At 46.6% G+C, this 16,081-nt stretch overlaps 1 protein-coding gene across 1 annotated transcript in view; it reads right to left on the reverse strand.

The window, feature by feature from the left end:
- Window positions 1–16,081, reverse strand: part of HPD (4-hydroxyphenylpyruvate dioxygenase) — a 164,452-nt gene that overhangs the window by 10,804 nt on the left and 137,567 nt on the right. Inside the window, exon 11 of the mRNA XM_069619590.1 lies at window positions 15,977–16,048. Coding sequence (XP_069475691.1) covers window positions 15,977–16,048 — 72 coding nt within the window. The remainder of the gene's footprint in view (window positions 1–15,976; window positions 16,049–16,081) is intronic.

Consider the following 16,081-nt stretch of genomic DNA (forward strand, 5'->3'; position numbering starts at 1 on the left):
GATTGCCCTGCCACTAGCCGGGTTTGTCACAACATTTCCTGTTGGATGCTATTTTTGCTTGTCTTGGAAGGAGGACTAGCCACATTTGTATTTCTTTTCACATCTTTATTCTCTTGCGCACATGAAGTGGCTAAAACCAATCCTAAGAAAGAATACTGGTCAATCTCAGCCAGTCGGATAGCACAGCGAGTAGAGCGCTTGCTTTGACATCCAGTGCAGAGCCTGCTGATGCTGATTCGAATCCCAGCAACCTTTCATCCTACTGAGGTCGATAAATGAGCACCACACACCGTGGGTAATAATAAGCAGCACTCCGGTGCCTGAGGGTTCGTAGCATTATATGAATGCTAATTTTTATTACTGTCCTCCTGTAAATTGAGCGATCACCAGGAGTTAATTTTGTAGTAGCCAATTTAATAAGAGAAGAATGGACTTTGCTTTCCAAATTCACAAGGGATGCCACTTAAGCATGTCCACCTTTCCTTGGTACTGTCATGAATTTGATCTTTTTTTTCTCATTTTCATATGTAATTTAAATAGGTCTTGTATAGCTGAGCCTGGCCCTGTAAGAAAAGTGGGAGTAGTGGTAATTAGTTGGGTAGAGGGAGGGAGAGGCAGGTGAGTGCAGGATGGAAGAACCCAAGTCCTGAGTGCCATCTGGTTCTATGGGTTTGGCTATGGCTTCTGGGCATGTGTTTATCAGGAGGGGAGAGCCCAAGATCCAGCTAAGCTTACAGTGCTCTGCATCTGGCATAACCGTCAGGGTGTGGGGGTGGTGTAGCGCTAGAAAGGGGGGCTTCATCATAGCTCCATTGTAGGCCAGTGGTTGCTGTGTGGGGTGGTCTGTGTGTGGGGGTAGGAGATTTTAGGGTGAGAGATGGTTTGCTGGGGAAGAAGAGGTGGTACATGAATGAGAGGTACCTATATTGGGAACAAACAGGATGATGATTTCTAACTCCCTTTTAATCAACTTGCTTTTAATAGCAATGATTTATATTTTTATATTTATGGCTGAAATATGAAGCTGTACTTATCTTGTCGTGTTATGGGCTCTACCCGGAATTAACTAAAGTCGATGATGATTACTAGGTAAGTAAACATGTTGGCGTAAAGTACAATAAAGTGCAAGCTTTTAGTTTGCCCCTTGGCTGCTTTTATGGCTCTGCAGACAGATGTCCACCTCCTCAACGGTTGCCACTTGCTCTTTAAGGGCTTGAAAGCAGTTTATACGATGGAGGGAATATTGGAAATAAGATTGAAAGGAAAAGGATTGTCACCTGAAAATTAGCAGAAGATAAACCATTAACAGTAGGGAACAATAAATGTATTTTTGTAAACACTGCATATGCCCTTTAAGGCAAGTAAGGTGAACAAGTAAAGCAAGTAAGGTGAACTGTCTTGGGAGGATAGCTCAGGTGCAACATGCTCGCCTTGGAAGCAAGATGACATGGAGCACCACAGGTCGGGTCCACGCTTAGGACCTCTGGGTATTAAGCGCGTTATAAATGACCTATCATATCATATCATAACATTTCTAGCCATAAATCAAAGCTTAGTATTAAGCTAGTTTAAAAATGTGTTGTTTTTAACATGAACAGTTTATTTTACTGCAATTTGTTATAAGAAGCTGGGGTAAAGAAGGCCAGAGCTCTGGGAAGCCATGCAGATATGTAAGAGATGTGTCAATGATCAAAGCGGCTTGCAGAAGACAATTGATTGAAACCTATTCTATTGAAAGAACCGGGTGCTTCTCTGAAACACTGAAATAGCCCCCCAACCTCATATCATTAATAGGTTCGATCGATAGAGTTACAATGATCATTTTGCCCAAATTCCTTTCTTGGTTTTATGATTTGCAGGTCAACAGCTACATTTCCAAAGTCCTCACAAGCACATGAAGATAATGGACCTTCATGTGAAAATGTGTGTTGCATTTCTCCAATGTAACCTCCTGGAATCCATTGAAGGTCAAACCTCTCTTGCAAGGGATATTCTCTCCGTTGGCTATTGGTCCATGTCAAGTTACTAAGATTCAACGGTGAAGTCAACTGTTGTACATTGTGTCATTGCTTTCTTTTGCTGAGATCAGGAACGAGTGTAATCTATTGCATGGTCTGATTTTTTTGCAGTCTTGCAAATGCAGGATTTTCCAGTTTCTAGAAATAATAGCAATATGAACAATGGGAGGCACATTGCTTTTGATAGTTCTTACTTTGATAATTGCCACCATATTATCATCTCATTCATTAGAATGCACAGGGCGGGACGGCCAATCAGATTCCTCAGAATGCAGACCGTAACTACTGGCGTGAGACTGGTTATCAAACTTTATCAGAACGCGCTCCATCAAAGGACTTTGAATAACCAGTGAGAGAAGAGAGAGATAATGTGCAAGAAGTGACAGCGGGGGCACATGCATCGTGTACTACCAGCATTTTTGAATTTAGAGCAGGTAAATAATTAAGCGGTAAAGCCTGCTACTTGGGGCAATATGGAGAGTTATGAGCCAGGAAGTCTTAGGGCCTCATTACACGGATGGCGGAGAACCATGGCGCTATTAGCGCCATGGTTCATGCCGGTAAAATACCGGCACCGCCTTGGCGGAAAGGGGAATTACCGCCCCATCCCAAGGTTGGCAGGGCGGTAATTCCCCCTTCCACCATTGCCCTTCCCCATTCCCATTTTTGCCCCATAGGGCTCAATGGGAATGGGGAAGGCGCTAATTACGGTACCGCAAATTGCGGTACCGTAATTAGCTCCCTGGGTCCCTTTGCGGGTTGGTTTTTAACGCCTGCAAAAAGCAGGCGTTAAATCCCCCAACCCGCGAAGGGACCTCGTAGTAAGGCGGTAAGGATTGATCGGTACCGGTATTTTACCGGTACCGGTAAATCCTTACCACCATCCGTGTAATGAGGCCCTTAGAATTACCCGACGGGGAACATGCCTTACCGCAATAAGAAGCTGGAGCTTTGTAGCTCTTTTTCTCCCTTCATGCCTAACTCATTGTGCAAAGGAGAAAAAGTAGGGTCAAAAAGGAAAGAATTCAGAAGAAATGAATCACTGGGTGCACAGTCCCATTTCTCTATCAATAAATTCAGCGGCACACAGAGTGTAGGGAAGAGACAGTACCAGGGCAGTGATGGAGCAGTTAACGTGAAGTCAATCTCAAGTGCAAGGACAGGGGGGTTCCTGGTGGAAGGGGGTGGCACCTAAAGCGGGCAAGTCAATCTTAGCAGCCATCAGGATCTGTAAAATGTTGGTCTACGCAGGGGCTGATTGCAGAATCCTTGGCATGTGAATGGCTGTCAGAATCCGAGCAACTCATATCTAGTGCTATTTATTATCTTCTAGTCTCCTTATATGCCCTAACCTATGACTAAAGGCCATATATCGGTGAAAGAAAATAACACAAGTTTTTTTTTTTTACTAGATGTGTAGTCAACAGTGGTACAACGCTGCTATCAATTATGGATGAAACAAATACGTATGCTGGGCATTCCACAACAAACCAATAACCAATTATGGAATACACCCAGGCACTTACACAAATAGACTGCACACACTGGGGTTTCAGGAAGACGCATGTTGATCACCTTTTGTATGATGGCAACATTTTGCAAATATTATGCAACACTGGCCCTGGTGACCCTGGTGACCTTTTAGTGTCTTACATATTATGATCCTCAATATGTGGGTTTTATTTTCATTGCTTCATTGCTGTGGCTCTTGTTAGCCTGCATATCACCAGACCACTACTGCACAAGGGGTGTGTGCTTTCAGTAGATAAACGTGTATGTCTGGCAACACATCAACAATCAATATTCATAGGAAATATATGTTATTCGCTTCAAGTATTTATATTCAGTATCCAGGACTGTGGTTCAAATGACACTAGCAGCGGATGCCACTGGTATGAACATGTCAACGGAGCAGTGCAGGTTGCAGAGGCGTTGCTAGGGGGGGAGGTTAAAGGGGCAATAGCCCCTGGTCTTTTGGTTGTAGCCCTGGATAGAATCTCAGGGGCTACAACCAAAAGGTTAGCTAGCCCCCAGTCACGACAGTTCCAACATCAGCATAGCCCCGGGTCTTTTCCAGACCTAGCAACACCCCTGGCAGGTGGCATCCGTGACATCAAGGGCAAACCACCTCTCTTTCTTCTTATTCCTTTTTGTCTGGAATGTTGGCTGGATTCTAGAGATGAGAAGAATTGGCAAAGCCAATCGTTTTTGCGTTTGAAGAATGCAGTAAATACTTGGGCTCTACTTAGCCAGTGTGATGTTCCACCCCCGGGGTCCCGGGCTCAATGTCAGACCGCGGGAGGGTAGGCCTCTGGTACGCAGCGCGGGAAAAGCTGGGCGCAGCAAAAGAGCACACAGATCACTTCGATCACTGCATAAACCCGGACTGGCGCCATGACGCCAGTTCCGGTGATTCCTTTATTTCCTGTGTGTCACGTGACCCTAGATTGGCGGGGCACGTGACACCACATTCCTCCCCAACTTGGAGGTGTTTGCACAGTTATAAACAAATTCAAATACACACATTTTTAACTGGTCTTTGGCATAACTTGGCTTACGTCTTGAATGTGCACAACTTATTAACTGAGCTTCGAGTTCACCTTATCAACGCTTCGGCCGGCCTATTCTGTCCACGACATATCTATTTAGGCGGGATGACGGTTTGGGCCTCTCTCTCAGAAGATACCGGGTGTTCCTCTTCTCCGGTGCGTTCGTCTTTGGAGTCTCGGCTTTACTTAGCTCTCTTTGCTGGCGTGGACTGTCCGAGGTTCCGGGAGTAGCTGGACTTCTCGGGGCTGCTTGGCCGGGGGGTGAGTGTGGCACTTCTGCTTCTTCCCTAGACGGCATCGGTTGTTCTTCCCACAGTTCTGGGGGTACCTTCCTGAAGTGGGACACGTTCCTCGTCACTGTCTCCCCCCCTCGGGTGGCTGTGACCATGCTGTGGTTTGTGGTACTAACTGTCCATGGCTGGAGCTCATAGTTGAGGGACATTTTCTTAGGCGGGGCTCCATTCTTGACAATGACGGTGTCCCCTGGTGTCAGCTCTCTGTGGCGGGCTCATCTGGTGACACTTTCTTGCTCATTTCGCCTCAGCCGCGTGGCGTCCATGGCGGGGATATCTGGTTCCGGAGCTATCCACTGGGGGTGTATGGGTAGTTCCGCTTGTATGGGTACGCCCAGCATGAGGGCTGCCGGGCTGATCCCCGTAGAGGAGTGTCGGGTTTGCCGGTGTGTTCTCAGGAACCGGTACACTGTTTTTAGCCACGGGCGTCCCTGTTCTTTGGCGATTCTGATGACCTTGTTGAGTGACCCCATGAATCTTTCCGCGTCACCGTTCGCTTGGGGCCACCTTGGGGTGATTCGCTGGTGCTTGACATTTACTTTGTTGAAATACTCGCGCAGCTCTTGACTAGTGAAGGATGGTCCATTGTCGCTTTTCACCTTCCTCGGTATTCCATGTGTGGCGAATATCTTCTCTAGTGCGAGGATTGTGGTCTCTGCGTTAGTAGATGTTATGTGCTCTACTTCCGGGTATCGGCTAAATTCGTCTATCACCACGAGAAGATACCCTTCGCCGGCAACTGTGCAGTGGTCCATGCTGACAGCATCCCAACGTTTGCAGCTTCTTGGGGTGCTGCTAATCGGTTCCGGGTGTTCTGGTCTTCTGGATGCTTGGCATGCTGCGCAGGACTCGACTAACTCTACTACTTTTTGCTGTATGTTCGGCATCCACATCCGGGACTTGAGATATGCGGAGGTTTTGACGATGCCTTGATGACCACTGTGCGCTAGGCGGAGAGTCCTATCTTCTAGGGACTCGGGCAGTTCGATTCTGTGTCCTTTGAGTATGATGCCTTCTGGGGCTACCGAGAGCTCGTGTCTGATCCCAAATAGCGCTCTGAGCTTGACTTGGGCCGACGGGGTGCGCTGGGCCATCGACGTGAGATAGTTTTTCCAGTTTCCTGATCGGATGGTAGCAGTGGTGTGTTGCAGGATGGTGTCTGTTTCTGTCGCACGGGCTACTTCCTGTAGGGTCAGGGCTCGCGGCCTCACGCAGGCTACTATGTGACAGACGTGCTCGTCGGTTTCCTTTGCTTGGCGCCGTTCTCTGTCCGTGGCAGGCCGCGGGTGGCGGGACAGGTAGTCTGCCGGGTTGTCTGTCCCTGGGCGATAATCAACCTCGATGTTGTACGGTTGTAGCTGCAGCATCCATTGCTCGATGCTTGCAGGCGGGTGAGGAGAGGACCCGCGGAAAATCGGGATCAGGGGTTTGTGATCCGTGAGGACTTTTGCTTGTTTGCCTAACAGGTACACTTTGAAGTGACAGCATCCCCATAAGATGGCTAGTGCTTCTCTCTCTATGTGCGCGTAGTTCAGTTCAGGTTTTGTGAGCGCTCGGCTGCCGAACGCGATGGGGACCACGTTTCCTTCGTTGTCAGTTTGTGTTAGGACTGCTCCGAGGCCGACCGGGCTGGCGTCGACCAGGAGTTCAGTCTGCCTCTCTGTGTTGAAGAACGCCATGGTGGTGGACTCGGATAGGGTGTCTTTAATTTGTTGAAACGCTTGTTGGTGGGAGGTGGTCCATTCCCACTTCTGGTCCTTCTTCATTAGTTCCCTGAGTGGGCTTGCCGTGCTGGCGAGATCGGGGATGAAACGTGCGCAATATGTCGCCATTCCCATGAAGCTTCTCACCTCGGAGGCTGATTGGGGTACTTTGGAGTCTTTTATGTCTCGTACTTTGGACGGGTCGGGGGATACGCCCTTGGCGCTGAAAATATACCCGAAGAAGCATATTTCATCTTTGTTGAACTCGCATTTTTCGGCGTTGAGTGTTAAACCTGCTTCTTCTAATCTTGTTAGGACTGCTGCCAGTCGTTTGTGGTGGTCCTTCTTGTTTGATGCGTATACGAGAATATCGTCGCTGATATTGGTGGTGCCTTCCAGCCCCGTGATGACTTTGCGGATTTCGTGCTGGAACACTTCCGCAGCCGATGATATTCCGAAGTTGAGTCGTTTATACCTCATCAGGCCGAGGTGAGAGGAGAATGTGGTGATGTATCTCGACTCTCTGGACAGTCTCAGTTGGTGATAGCCTGATCTGAGGTCAAGTTTACTGAAAACTGTTGCCCCTGTGAGGTCTACAATGAGCTTGTCTATCGTAGGTGTTACGTGACGTTCTCTCCCGATGGCTGCGCTGGGAAGCCTCATGTCAATGCAGATTCGTACTGCGTCTGGTTGTTTGGGTTTTTGAGCAACCACCATGGGCGAGACCCCCGGGGTAGGCCCTTACGTTTTTTCTATGATCCTTGCTTTCTCTAGCTTGGCTAGCTCTTTTTCCACTGCTCCCCTTAAGTGGAACGGGATCCTTCGATGCCTGACTGCTTTGGGTTCAATGGTGGGGTCTATGTGGAGCTTGATGGTTCTTCCTTTCAGGCATCCGATGCCTTGGAACAGCTTCTTGTGTCATCTTAGCAGGCTGTCGAGTTCATCCTGTTGGAGGTTGAAGGCGAAATGGATCAACTCCAGCTTTTCTGCGGTTCTGCAGCTCAACAGCGTCTCGCAGCCGGCATCTACCACGTAGATGCGTGCTCTGTGGTTGGCATTTTTGTATGTGAAGTCCGATTTGAAGGATCCTTGTACGGGCAAAGGCTTCTTGCTTCCGTTGGCATAGAGCCGGACTTTCTTCTCATGAAGAGTGGGCTTCGGGCGGAGCTTGCAGTATGCTGTCACCGGCATGACATTCACGGTTGCGCCGGTGTCGATGACGACTTTCAGCGGTGCTCCGTTGGACAGAACAGTGCATGGCGGTCTCTTTTTCTGTCATGATTGGTGCGGCTCGACGGCCGAGATCAAATGTACTCGGTGTGTCCGTCTACTCCCTCTTTTCCGCCTGTTTTTGTCTCTCCTTTCTGGGGACGAGCTGTCGTCGCTGTCGTCGCTGCTGCTCGTGTCTGGAGACTTTTGGGAGTCGTCCACGGCTCTTGCTTTCCCTCTTCGCTCTTGTTGGCGGGATTCTCTGGGTGCAAACTTTTTTCTGCGATCTTGTGCAGGCTGTTGCGTTGCGTCATTTCTGTTCGGTGGGTTCAGACATACTGCGGCATAGTGGTTGAGGCGATTGCATTTCCTGCACGTGGATCCCCATGCCGGGCAAGATTCACCCTTGTGCCATGGGCCTCCGCACCATTTGCAGTTCCTGTCCCGTCCCTGCGCTGTGTTGGACTTTAGGCCTTGTTTCATGCGATTGCTCTGATGTTTAGAGATGGCAGCGATGTCCTCGGTGGGTCTAGGGCTGTCTAGCGGCAATCTTTGGATCGCGGCCTCTATGATCGCCACCTGATCTTCTGTTTGTTCACGGAGGCGCACCATTTCTAGGATGTGAGAGAGTCTTATATTCCTCTCGGACAGGATGGCTCTTCTCAGTTTTTCTGAGGATATCCCATTAATGATCTGGAGACGGATGGTGAATTCTTCGTCTGGGAACTCGCAACCTACTGCCATTTCTCGAAGGCGAGCATGGAATTTGTCTACTGTCTCTTTCTCGCGTTGTCTTGCCATACAGAAGTGGAACCGTTCGTAATCTGGGTTAAGATCAGGCTTGAACATATTAGTGAGCGTAGCTTTGGCCGCGTCGTAGTTGTCGTCGTTGCCACGATTTGGGGTTGCGTTAAATAGGCGCAGGGTGGCTGCTCCGATGTTGAGTAGGATGAAGGTGCGCTTCTTCTTCGCTATGGTAATGTCTCTTGCATCTAGATGCATTTCAAATTGCTGTAGCCAGATTTCCCACCTAATAGCGGCTCCGGTGGTAAAAGGATCAAACGGCGGCATGAAAGTTGTCTGCGCTGGGTCTGGAGGGTCTAGGGTGAGGCTTCTCCTGGACGATAGGCCTGTGCTGGCCCTCGTGGGGCTAGTATTCGGGCTGGACATGTTCTAGAAGGTTTGCGGTGTCGGCCTTCCTGGTGTTGTTCGAATGAGCCTTCGAAGTGCCGGGTACTTGCGCTGTCGCTACACTCTCCTTTTCTCGTTTCAGGGTGATGTGAGAGGGATGTTGCGTAAGGAAGAGCTTGCTGTACAAGAAAAAAAAAGTCCACCTTTTAACTCCTTTGGTGCCCCACGTGTTGTGGCCGATTTGTGGCGTGTGGGGGAAGTAGTCCGTGTGGTGCACGGCACGCCTGACCGCGTGGCAGAGGTCCCAGCGTGTTGCAGGGCTGCTGCGTGGTCTCACCGGGTAGATGTGGCGGCAGTTGGTCATCCGCGTTAGCAGGCGGAGGGATGATACGCGGCTCCGCGTCACGTCGGCACGCGGAGGGAAGATGATCGGCTGTGCGTTGCAGAGGCACGGGTTCTTTCCGCCTCGTCGCCAGTGTGATGTTCCACCCCCGGGGTCCCGGGCTCAGTGTCAGACCGCGGGAGGGTAGGCCTCTGGTACGCAGCGCGGGAAAAGCTGGGCACAGCAAAAGAGCACACAGACCACTTCGATCACTGCATAAACCCGGACTGTCGCCATGACGCCAGTTCCAGTGATTCCTTTATTTCCTGTGTGTCACGTGACCCTAGATTGGCGGGGCACGTGACACCACAGCCAGTAATTCCAAACATGTCTGCAATAATGGACATAGTAGAAAGACTTTTCGTCACGGACGTGCAAATAACCTGTTCGAAGGCGAAAAAGATGCACAACAAGCCACAAAATGGTAGAAACCAACCCAAATAAATATGAAGCAGGCAGCATTCATGAATAGAAAATGCACACATTGCGATTTTTACAACTTACAAATGCCCATTAACAGAATGCAGAACATTCATGGCCGCCACAATGCAGGCCCATATGGCTAAACTAAGTTGCTGAACGAGGCAGAAGCTGTGGAGGATCTCTATTCATGTGATGGTTGAAATACATCCGCAAATGAGTTGTTTTCCTATACTGGAGTGGAGTGCTGATAGACAAGGTGTTTCTTGTGTGGACGTCAGTGGTACTGCACCCTTTCTTCTCCAAGTTAGCAATCTCTTGTTATGGCAGAAAGCCTGCAGTTTTACTGATGGCCAACAGATGTCCCCATAAGAAATCACACGAACACTCATATTTCCCTGATTAAACTGTTATGAGTGAAGTGCCATTGGTAGAGTGGTCCTTTGGCCGCCTATTTTCACTTTTTTCCTCTCTGTATTTAAAGCCAAAAATGTACAGTGGTCTGTAGAGGAAGAGGCTTACTGCACAGATTGTGTATACAAATTGAGAGAAATACTCAGTACCTCAATAGTTCAATCCAGCAAGCAAATAAAAAACCCTCATTCAGTAAATAAATTACTTATGAGAAAGGGGGGGCATGATTTGCACGATGTGCTTTTGTACAGATTTGCATAAAATCAAAAATCATTTTGGGAACATAAGAATGACTGCCGAATTGTATATTTGAAATCGGTTGTAATAGTGATTCAAGCATGAAACCCTTCTGAGCATGTATTGCACACCGGGCCCACTGCTCATTGCGTTTCGCACAACGCCCTGCCTAATAAGGACATGTTTGCAAGCCACATGGCGTATACACCAATGTGGACAGCAAGGGCTGTTGCATTTGAGGCTTTGGAGGTTGCGTTTGAGCACATGAGGATGTCTGGTCTCTCTAAAGGCGTCACCGAGCTTCTTCAATCATTCAGTCCCCTCAGATTCTCCTGCGAAGAGTCATTGCTTGTGGGTTGCAGATGTCTTCTGCTTCATCTCCTGAAATCAAATGCACACGCAAAGGATGGCGGCATAGCCGTGCACTGATTGCTGCCAGGCCCGGTCCTCTTCCCCATGTGGACACAGGCATACTGCATAACGCTTTACAGCAGAGCACCATCATGCCGTGTTTCACGGGCAGTACTTCTTGCATGTTGCTTAGGCCTTGCCCTCTTACACGGGGGTGCCTTGGGACATACGTCTCCTGATTAAAAGCAACATTCACTATCCACCTGGCCCATAAAAGCCAAGGGATGCATTTTAATTCAACAGAACATCTATTTGGATCCGCTATTGTTAAACAAGCCCTGATTAGTGAATATGGATGATGGGGGCAAAAAATAACGATCAGTGAGCCGGAGAATGTATGGCGCAAATGTTGCCAGTTGCCATGCCAACCAGATATTCTGATTCCAACACCCATTCTCTCTCTTTTCGCTGTAGCATTCTTCCTTCGCCCACCTTTTCAACCCTATCAACTGATTTCATTTTGCACAGACCTTTGGGGGCTGATTCAAAGATAAATCACCAGGAGTCCTTCTGACTTGGCCCTGACTTACTCTTCTCTTTCATGTGCACATCAGAGTTAGTCCTGATAACTTCTTTGTGAATCAAATTGCGGCTCTCCAGGAGTGCATCAACAGTCAGCGAAAGTTACTTACAGTAACTTCTTTGTGCATCAAATTGCGTCTCTCCAGGAGTGCATCAACAGTCAGCGAAAGTTACTTACAGTAACTTCTTTGTGCATCAAATTGCGTCTCTCCAGGAGTGCCTCAACAGTGAGTGAACGTTTCTTACAGTAACTTCTTTGTGCATCAAATTGCGTCTCTACAGGAGCGTCTCTCCAGGAGTGCCTCAACAGTGAGTGAACGTTACTTATAGTAACTTCTTTGTGAATCAAATTGCGGCTCTCCAGGAGTGCATCAACAGTGAGCGAAAGTAACTTATAATAACTTCTTTGTGCATCAAATTGCGTCTCTACTGGAGCGTCTCTCCAGGAGTGCCTCAACAGTGAGCGAAAGTTACTTACAGTAACTTCTTTGTGCATCAAATTGCGTCTCTCCAGGGGTGCCTCAACAGTGAGTGAACATTTCTTACAGTAACTTCTTTGTGCATCAAATTGCATCTCTACAGGAGCGTCTCTCCAGGAGTGCCTCAACGCTGAGTAAACGTTACTTACAGTAACTTCTTTGTGAATCAAATTGCGGCTCTCCAGGAGTGCATCAACAGTGAGCGAAAGTTACTTACAGTAACTTCTTTGTGCATCAAATTGCGTCTCTACAGGAGCGTCTCATCAGGAGTGCCTCAACAGTGAGTGAACGTTATTTAGAGTAACTTCTTTGTGAATCAAATTGTGTCTCTCCAGGAGTGCCTCAACAGTGAGCGAAAGTTACTTACAGTAACTTCTTTGTGCATCAAATTGCGTCTCTCCAGGAGTGCCTCAACAATGAGTGAACGCTTCTTACAGTAACTTTTTTGTGCATCAAATGGCGTCTCTACAGTAGCGTCTCTCCAGGAGTGCCTCAACAGTGAGTGAACGTTATTTAGAGTAACTTCTTTGTGCATCAAATTGCGTCTCTCCAGGAGTGCCTCAACAGTGTGAACGTTTCTTACAGTAACTTCTTTGTGCATCAAATTGCGTCTCTACAGGAGCGTCTCTCCAGGAGTGCCTCAACAGTGAGTGAACGTTACTTACAGTAACTTCTTTGTGAATCAAATAGCGTCTCTCGAAGAGTGCCTCAACAGTGAGCGAAAGTTACTTACAATAACTTCTTTGTGCATCAAATTGCGTCTCTCCAGGAGTGCCTCAACAGTGAGTGAACGTTTCTTACAGTAACTTCTTTGTGCATCAAATTGCGTCTCTACAGGAGCGTCTCTCCAGGAGTGCCTCAACAGTGAGTGAACGTTACTTACAGTAACTTCTTTGTGAATCAAATTGTGTCTCTCCAGGAGTGCATCAACATTGAGCGAAAGTTACTTACAGTAACTTCTTTGTGCATCAAATTGCGTCTCTACAGGAGCGTCTCATCAGGAGTGCCTCAACAGTGAGTGAACGTTACTTACAGTAACTTCTTTGTGAATCAAATTGCGTCTCTCCAGGAGTGCCTCAACAGTGAGCGAAGGTTACTTACAGTAACTTCTTTGTGCATCAAATTGCGTCTCTCCAGGAGTGCCTCAACAATGAGTGAACGCTTCTTACAGTTACTTTTTTGTGCATCAAATGGCGTCTCTACAGTAGCGTCTCTCCAGGAGTGCCTCAACAGTGAGTGAACGTTATTTAGAGTAACTTCTTTGTGCATCAAATTGCGTCTCTCCAGGAGTGCCTCAACAGTGAGTGAACGTTTCTTACAGTAACTTCTTTGTGCATCAAATTGCGTCTCTACAGGAGCGTCTCTCCAGGAGTGCCTCAACAGTGAGTGAACGTTACTTACAGTAACTTCTTTGTGAATCAAATTGCGTCTCTCCAAGAGTGCCTCAACAGTGAGCGAAAGTTACTTACAATAACTTCTTCGTGCATCAAATTGCGTCTCTCCAGGAGTGCCTCAACAGTGAGTGAACGTTTCTTACAGTAACTTCTTTGTGCATCAAATTGCGTCTCTACAGGAGCGTCTCTCCAGGAGTGCCTCAACAGTGAGTGAACGTTACTTACAGTAACTTCTTTGTGAATCAAATTGCGTCTCTCCAGGAGTGCATCAACAGTGAGTGAACGTTACCTACAGTAACTTCTTTGTGAATCAAATTGCGTCTCTCCAGGAGTGCATCAACAGTGACCAAAAGTTACTTACAGTCTTTTTGTGCATCAAATTGCATCTCTACAGGAGCGTCTCTCCAGGAGTGCCTCAACAGTGAGTGAACGTTGCTTACAGTAACTTCTTTGTGAATCAAATTGCGTCTCTCCAGGAGTGCATCAACAGTGAGTGAACGTTACTTACAGTAACTTCTTTGTGAATCAAATTGCGTCTCTCCAGGAGTGCATCAACAGTGAGTGAACGTTACTTACAGTAACTTCTTTGTGAATCAAATTGCATCTCTACAGGAGTGCCTCAACAGTGAGTGAAAGTTGCTTACAGTAACCTCTGTGGATCAGGCCTTAGAATATATTGTTTCTTTTCTTTACCTTCACATCATTTCTAAATGCGTAATGGACATTTCGTTGAGGATTTCCCATTTCTGTCCCAAATGCTCATAGGTGTACCGAAAAACTAAATAACATTGCTTAAAAGTCAATGAACAAATAAAAATAGGTTAAAGGTAATAGGAGGTCACGTGAAGCATACAGGAGACGAGCAAGATTTTGAAGGTGGGATAGCGTAAAGGTTGAGATAGATGAGATAAAGGAGCAGCAAAGATCATGAGAATCGCGGAGGTTCAAACCTGGAGAAAAAAACGAGAAAGAGAGAGGGGAGAGAGAGAGAGAGCGAGAGAAGGCGAGAAGACAGTGCATCGTCACTGCATTGGAGATAGCTTAGTAGCCCAGTGTTAAGTGAAATATTCGACACTAAAGGGCTACAGTATGCAGTACCTGCATAGTAGCCCTGTGCCCTAAAGATGTACAAAATATTAGAAGGTGTTTGAAGGCTCTCTGGTGCGCCATGTGCAGCATTATACAAGTACCTTCCGTGGCATAATTAGGATGTCCTGCTGGAAAGAGATTCATATTGATGCCAGGTTGTATTTACGCTTCACGTTTACCCCTGGTGACACCAGGGTAAACCTGAGGGACCTTCTGAGACATGGATTGTAGAAACTAAATCCTGAAGAACCACCATTTGGTGTGAAACACGTGAAGAGATGTTTTTGATGTACAATGAATTTATTTTGAGGGAGTGTCTTTATCTGGAATTAAAAGGCTACTGATTTAGGATTGACTTGTACATATTATAATAGTACATAGTAATAGAAAATCTGTTGATACAGTGAAAGGGACAATTGTATATAAAGTGCATAAACACCCCTATTTCCCCTCTACTAAATTTTGTGGGACAACAAATGTCATTGAGAGGTAAAGCATTAACAAGGGCCTGTGTACATCAGGTTGAAAGTCTCTTTGAGAAAGTCGTTTGGACGCCGTGCTGGGAGGACGATGCAAATACCGTCATAAGAGAATTTAAGAGCAAGCTTAGATTATGGGATTGTGTCCTCAACTTTCACCCTCTGACAGTGTTGAGGTCGTACCATGAATACATCCGAATCCAGTGCTGTTATCTGCAGCCCCAGAAGTATCTAACTTGGGACCCTTCACCTTCATTGCAGAGATGTATTCTTCTATTTCGTTTGAGTCAGCTTCCCACTCGATCAGTTACTGGCCCTAGAATAGTTGTCCCTAGGAGCACAAGGTGGTGCCGATTGTGCAGAAGTAAAGAAATGCTGGAAGCAAACAGACACGTTCTTACGCAATGCAGCTCCCAGGGAGACGTCGATATGATCTATTTGGGGGAGTTCACCCATGAATTGAATAGAATAAAATCAGAATCTGCAAGTTTCTGGATTAATTGCCAGTTAGTAGGTAATAGTCATAGGAATATGGCCCTTTTTTAAAATGTGGTGTAAATTAAAGCTATTATTAGAAGTTAATTAAAGTATAGGAAAAAGGGAAGTTAGAGTCAGAGTGCTTAATTATAGAATGATGTACTTGGAGTATGGTAAAGACTCTTGCGCCAACGTGTTCCGTCTTTCTTTGTATTATTGCTTTCTTTTATTGTTAATGTGAAGGAAAAGTAATGTAGGAATTTGTTTTATGAATTTGTTTTATATATCGAAATACGCAAAGGGAAGAAAAGATAATGTTTGATATCTAGAAATATGTGAAAAGTTATTTGAACTGTGACACATAATAAAAATAATTTTAAAAAATAGTACATCTTTGCAAACTGTGCGAGAAGGTTGTGTGTCCATTACTCCTACTTGTATCGCTGGTGTACAGCATTTCATGAATTCCACTCTGTCCCTGTAGAGTGCTTCCTAGGTTTCATGTATAAGGAGCTTCTCTGACTGTTTCCTTTCCTTCTTGTGTCAGAAATAATACGAATAAGCAATGACTCTCTGAACACTTGAATAGCCATAAGTGAATACATTTCAAGAGTAGAGTTCTGTTTCCTTCTGTTGAGCGATTTAAACGTTTGCCCTTGGCGTCCCAATAGACTTTTACAGGCCATTAATATGTCTATCTATCGTAAACCATAAAGCAACACCTCTCACTCTCCCCCATACCGGAAAAGGCTGAGGTCCAAATACTTACCGAAGCAATAATGTCGGAAGTGTTCAAGGCAATGTGCTGGACACCGGGACCTCCGTAATAATCAACAAACTCCTGCAAAGAAAAACATGATCACATTATTGTGTG

This window comes from Ambystoma mexicanum, chromosome 10, assembly GCF_040938575.1.
Source record: "Ambystoma mexicanum isolate Mex_15411 chromosome 10, UKY_AmexF1_1, whole genome shotgun sequence".
Taxonomy (NCBI): domain Eukaryota; kingdom Metazoa; phylum Chordata; class Amphibia; order Caudata; family Ambystomatidae; genus Ambystoma; species Ambystoma mexicanum.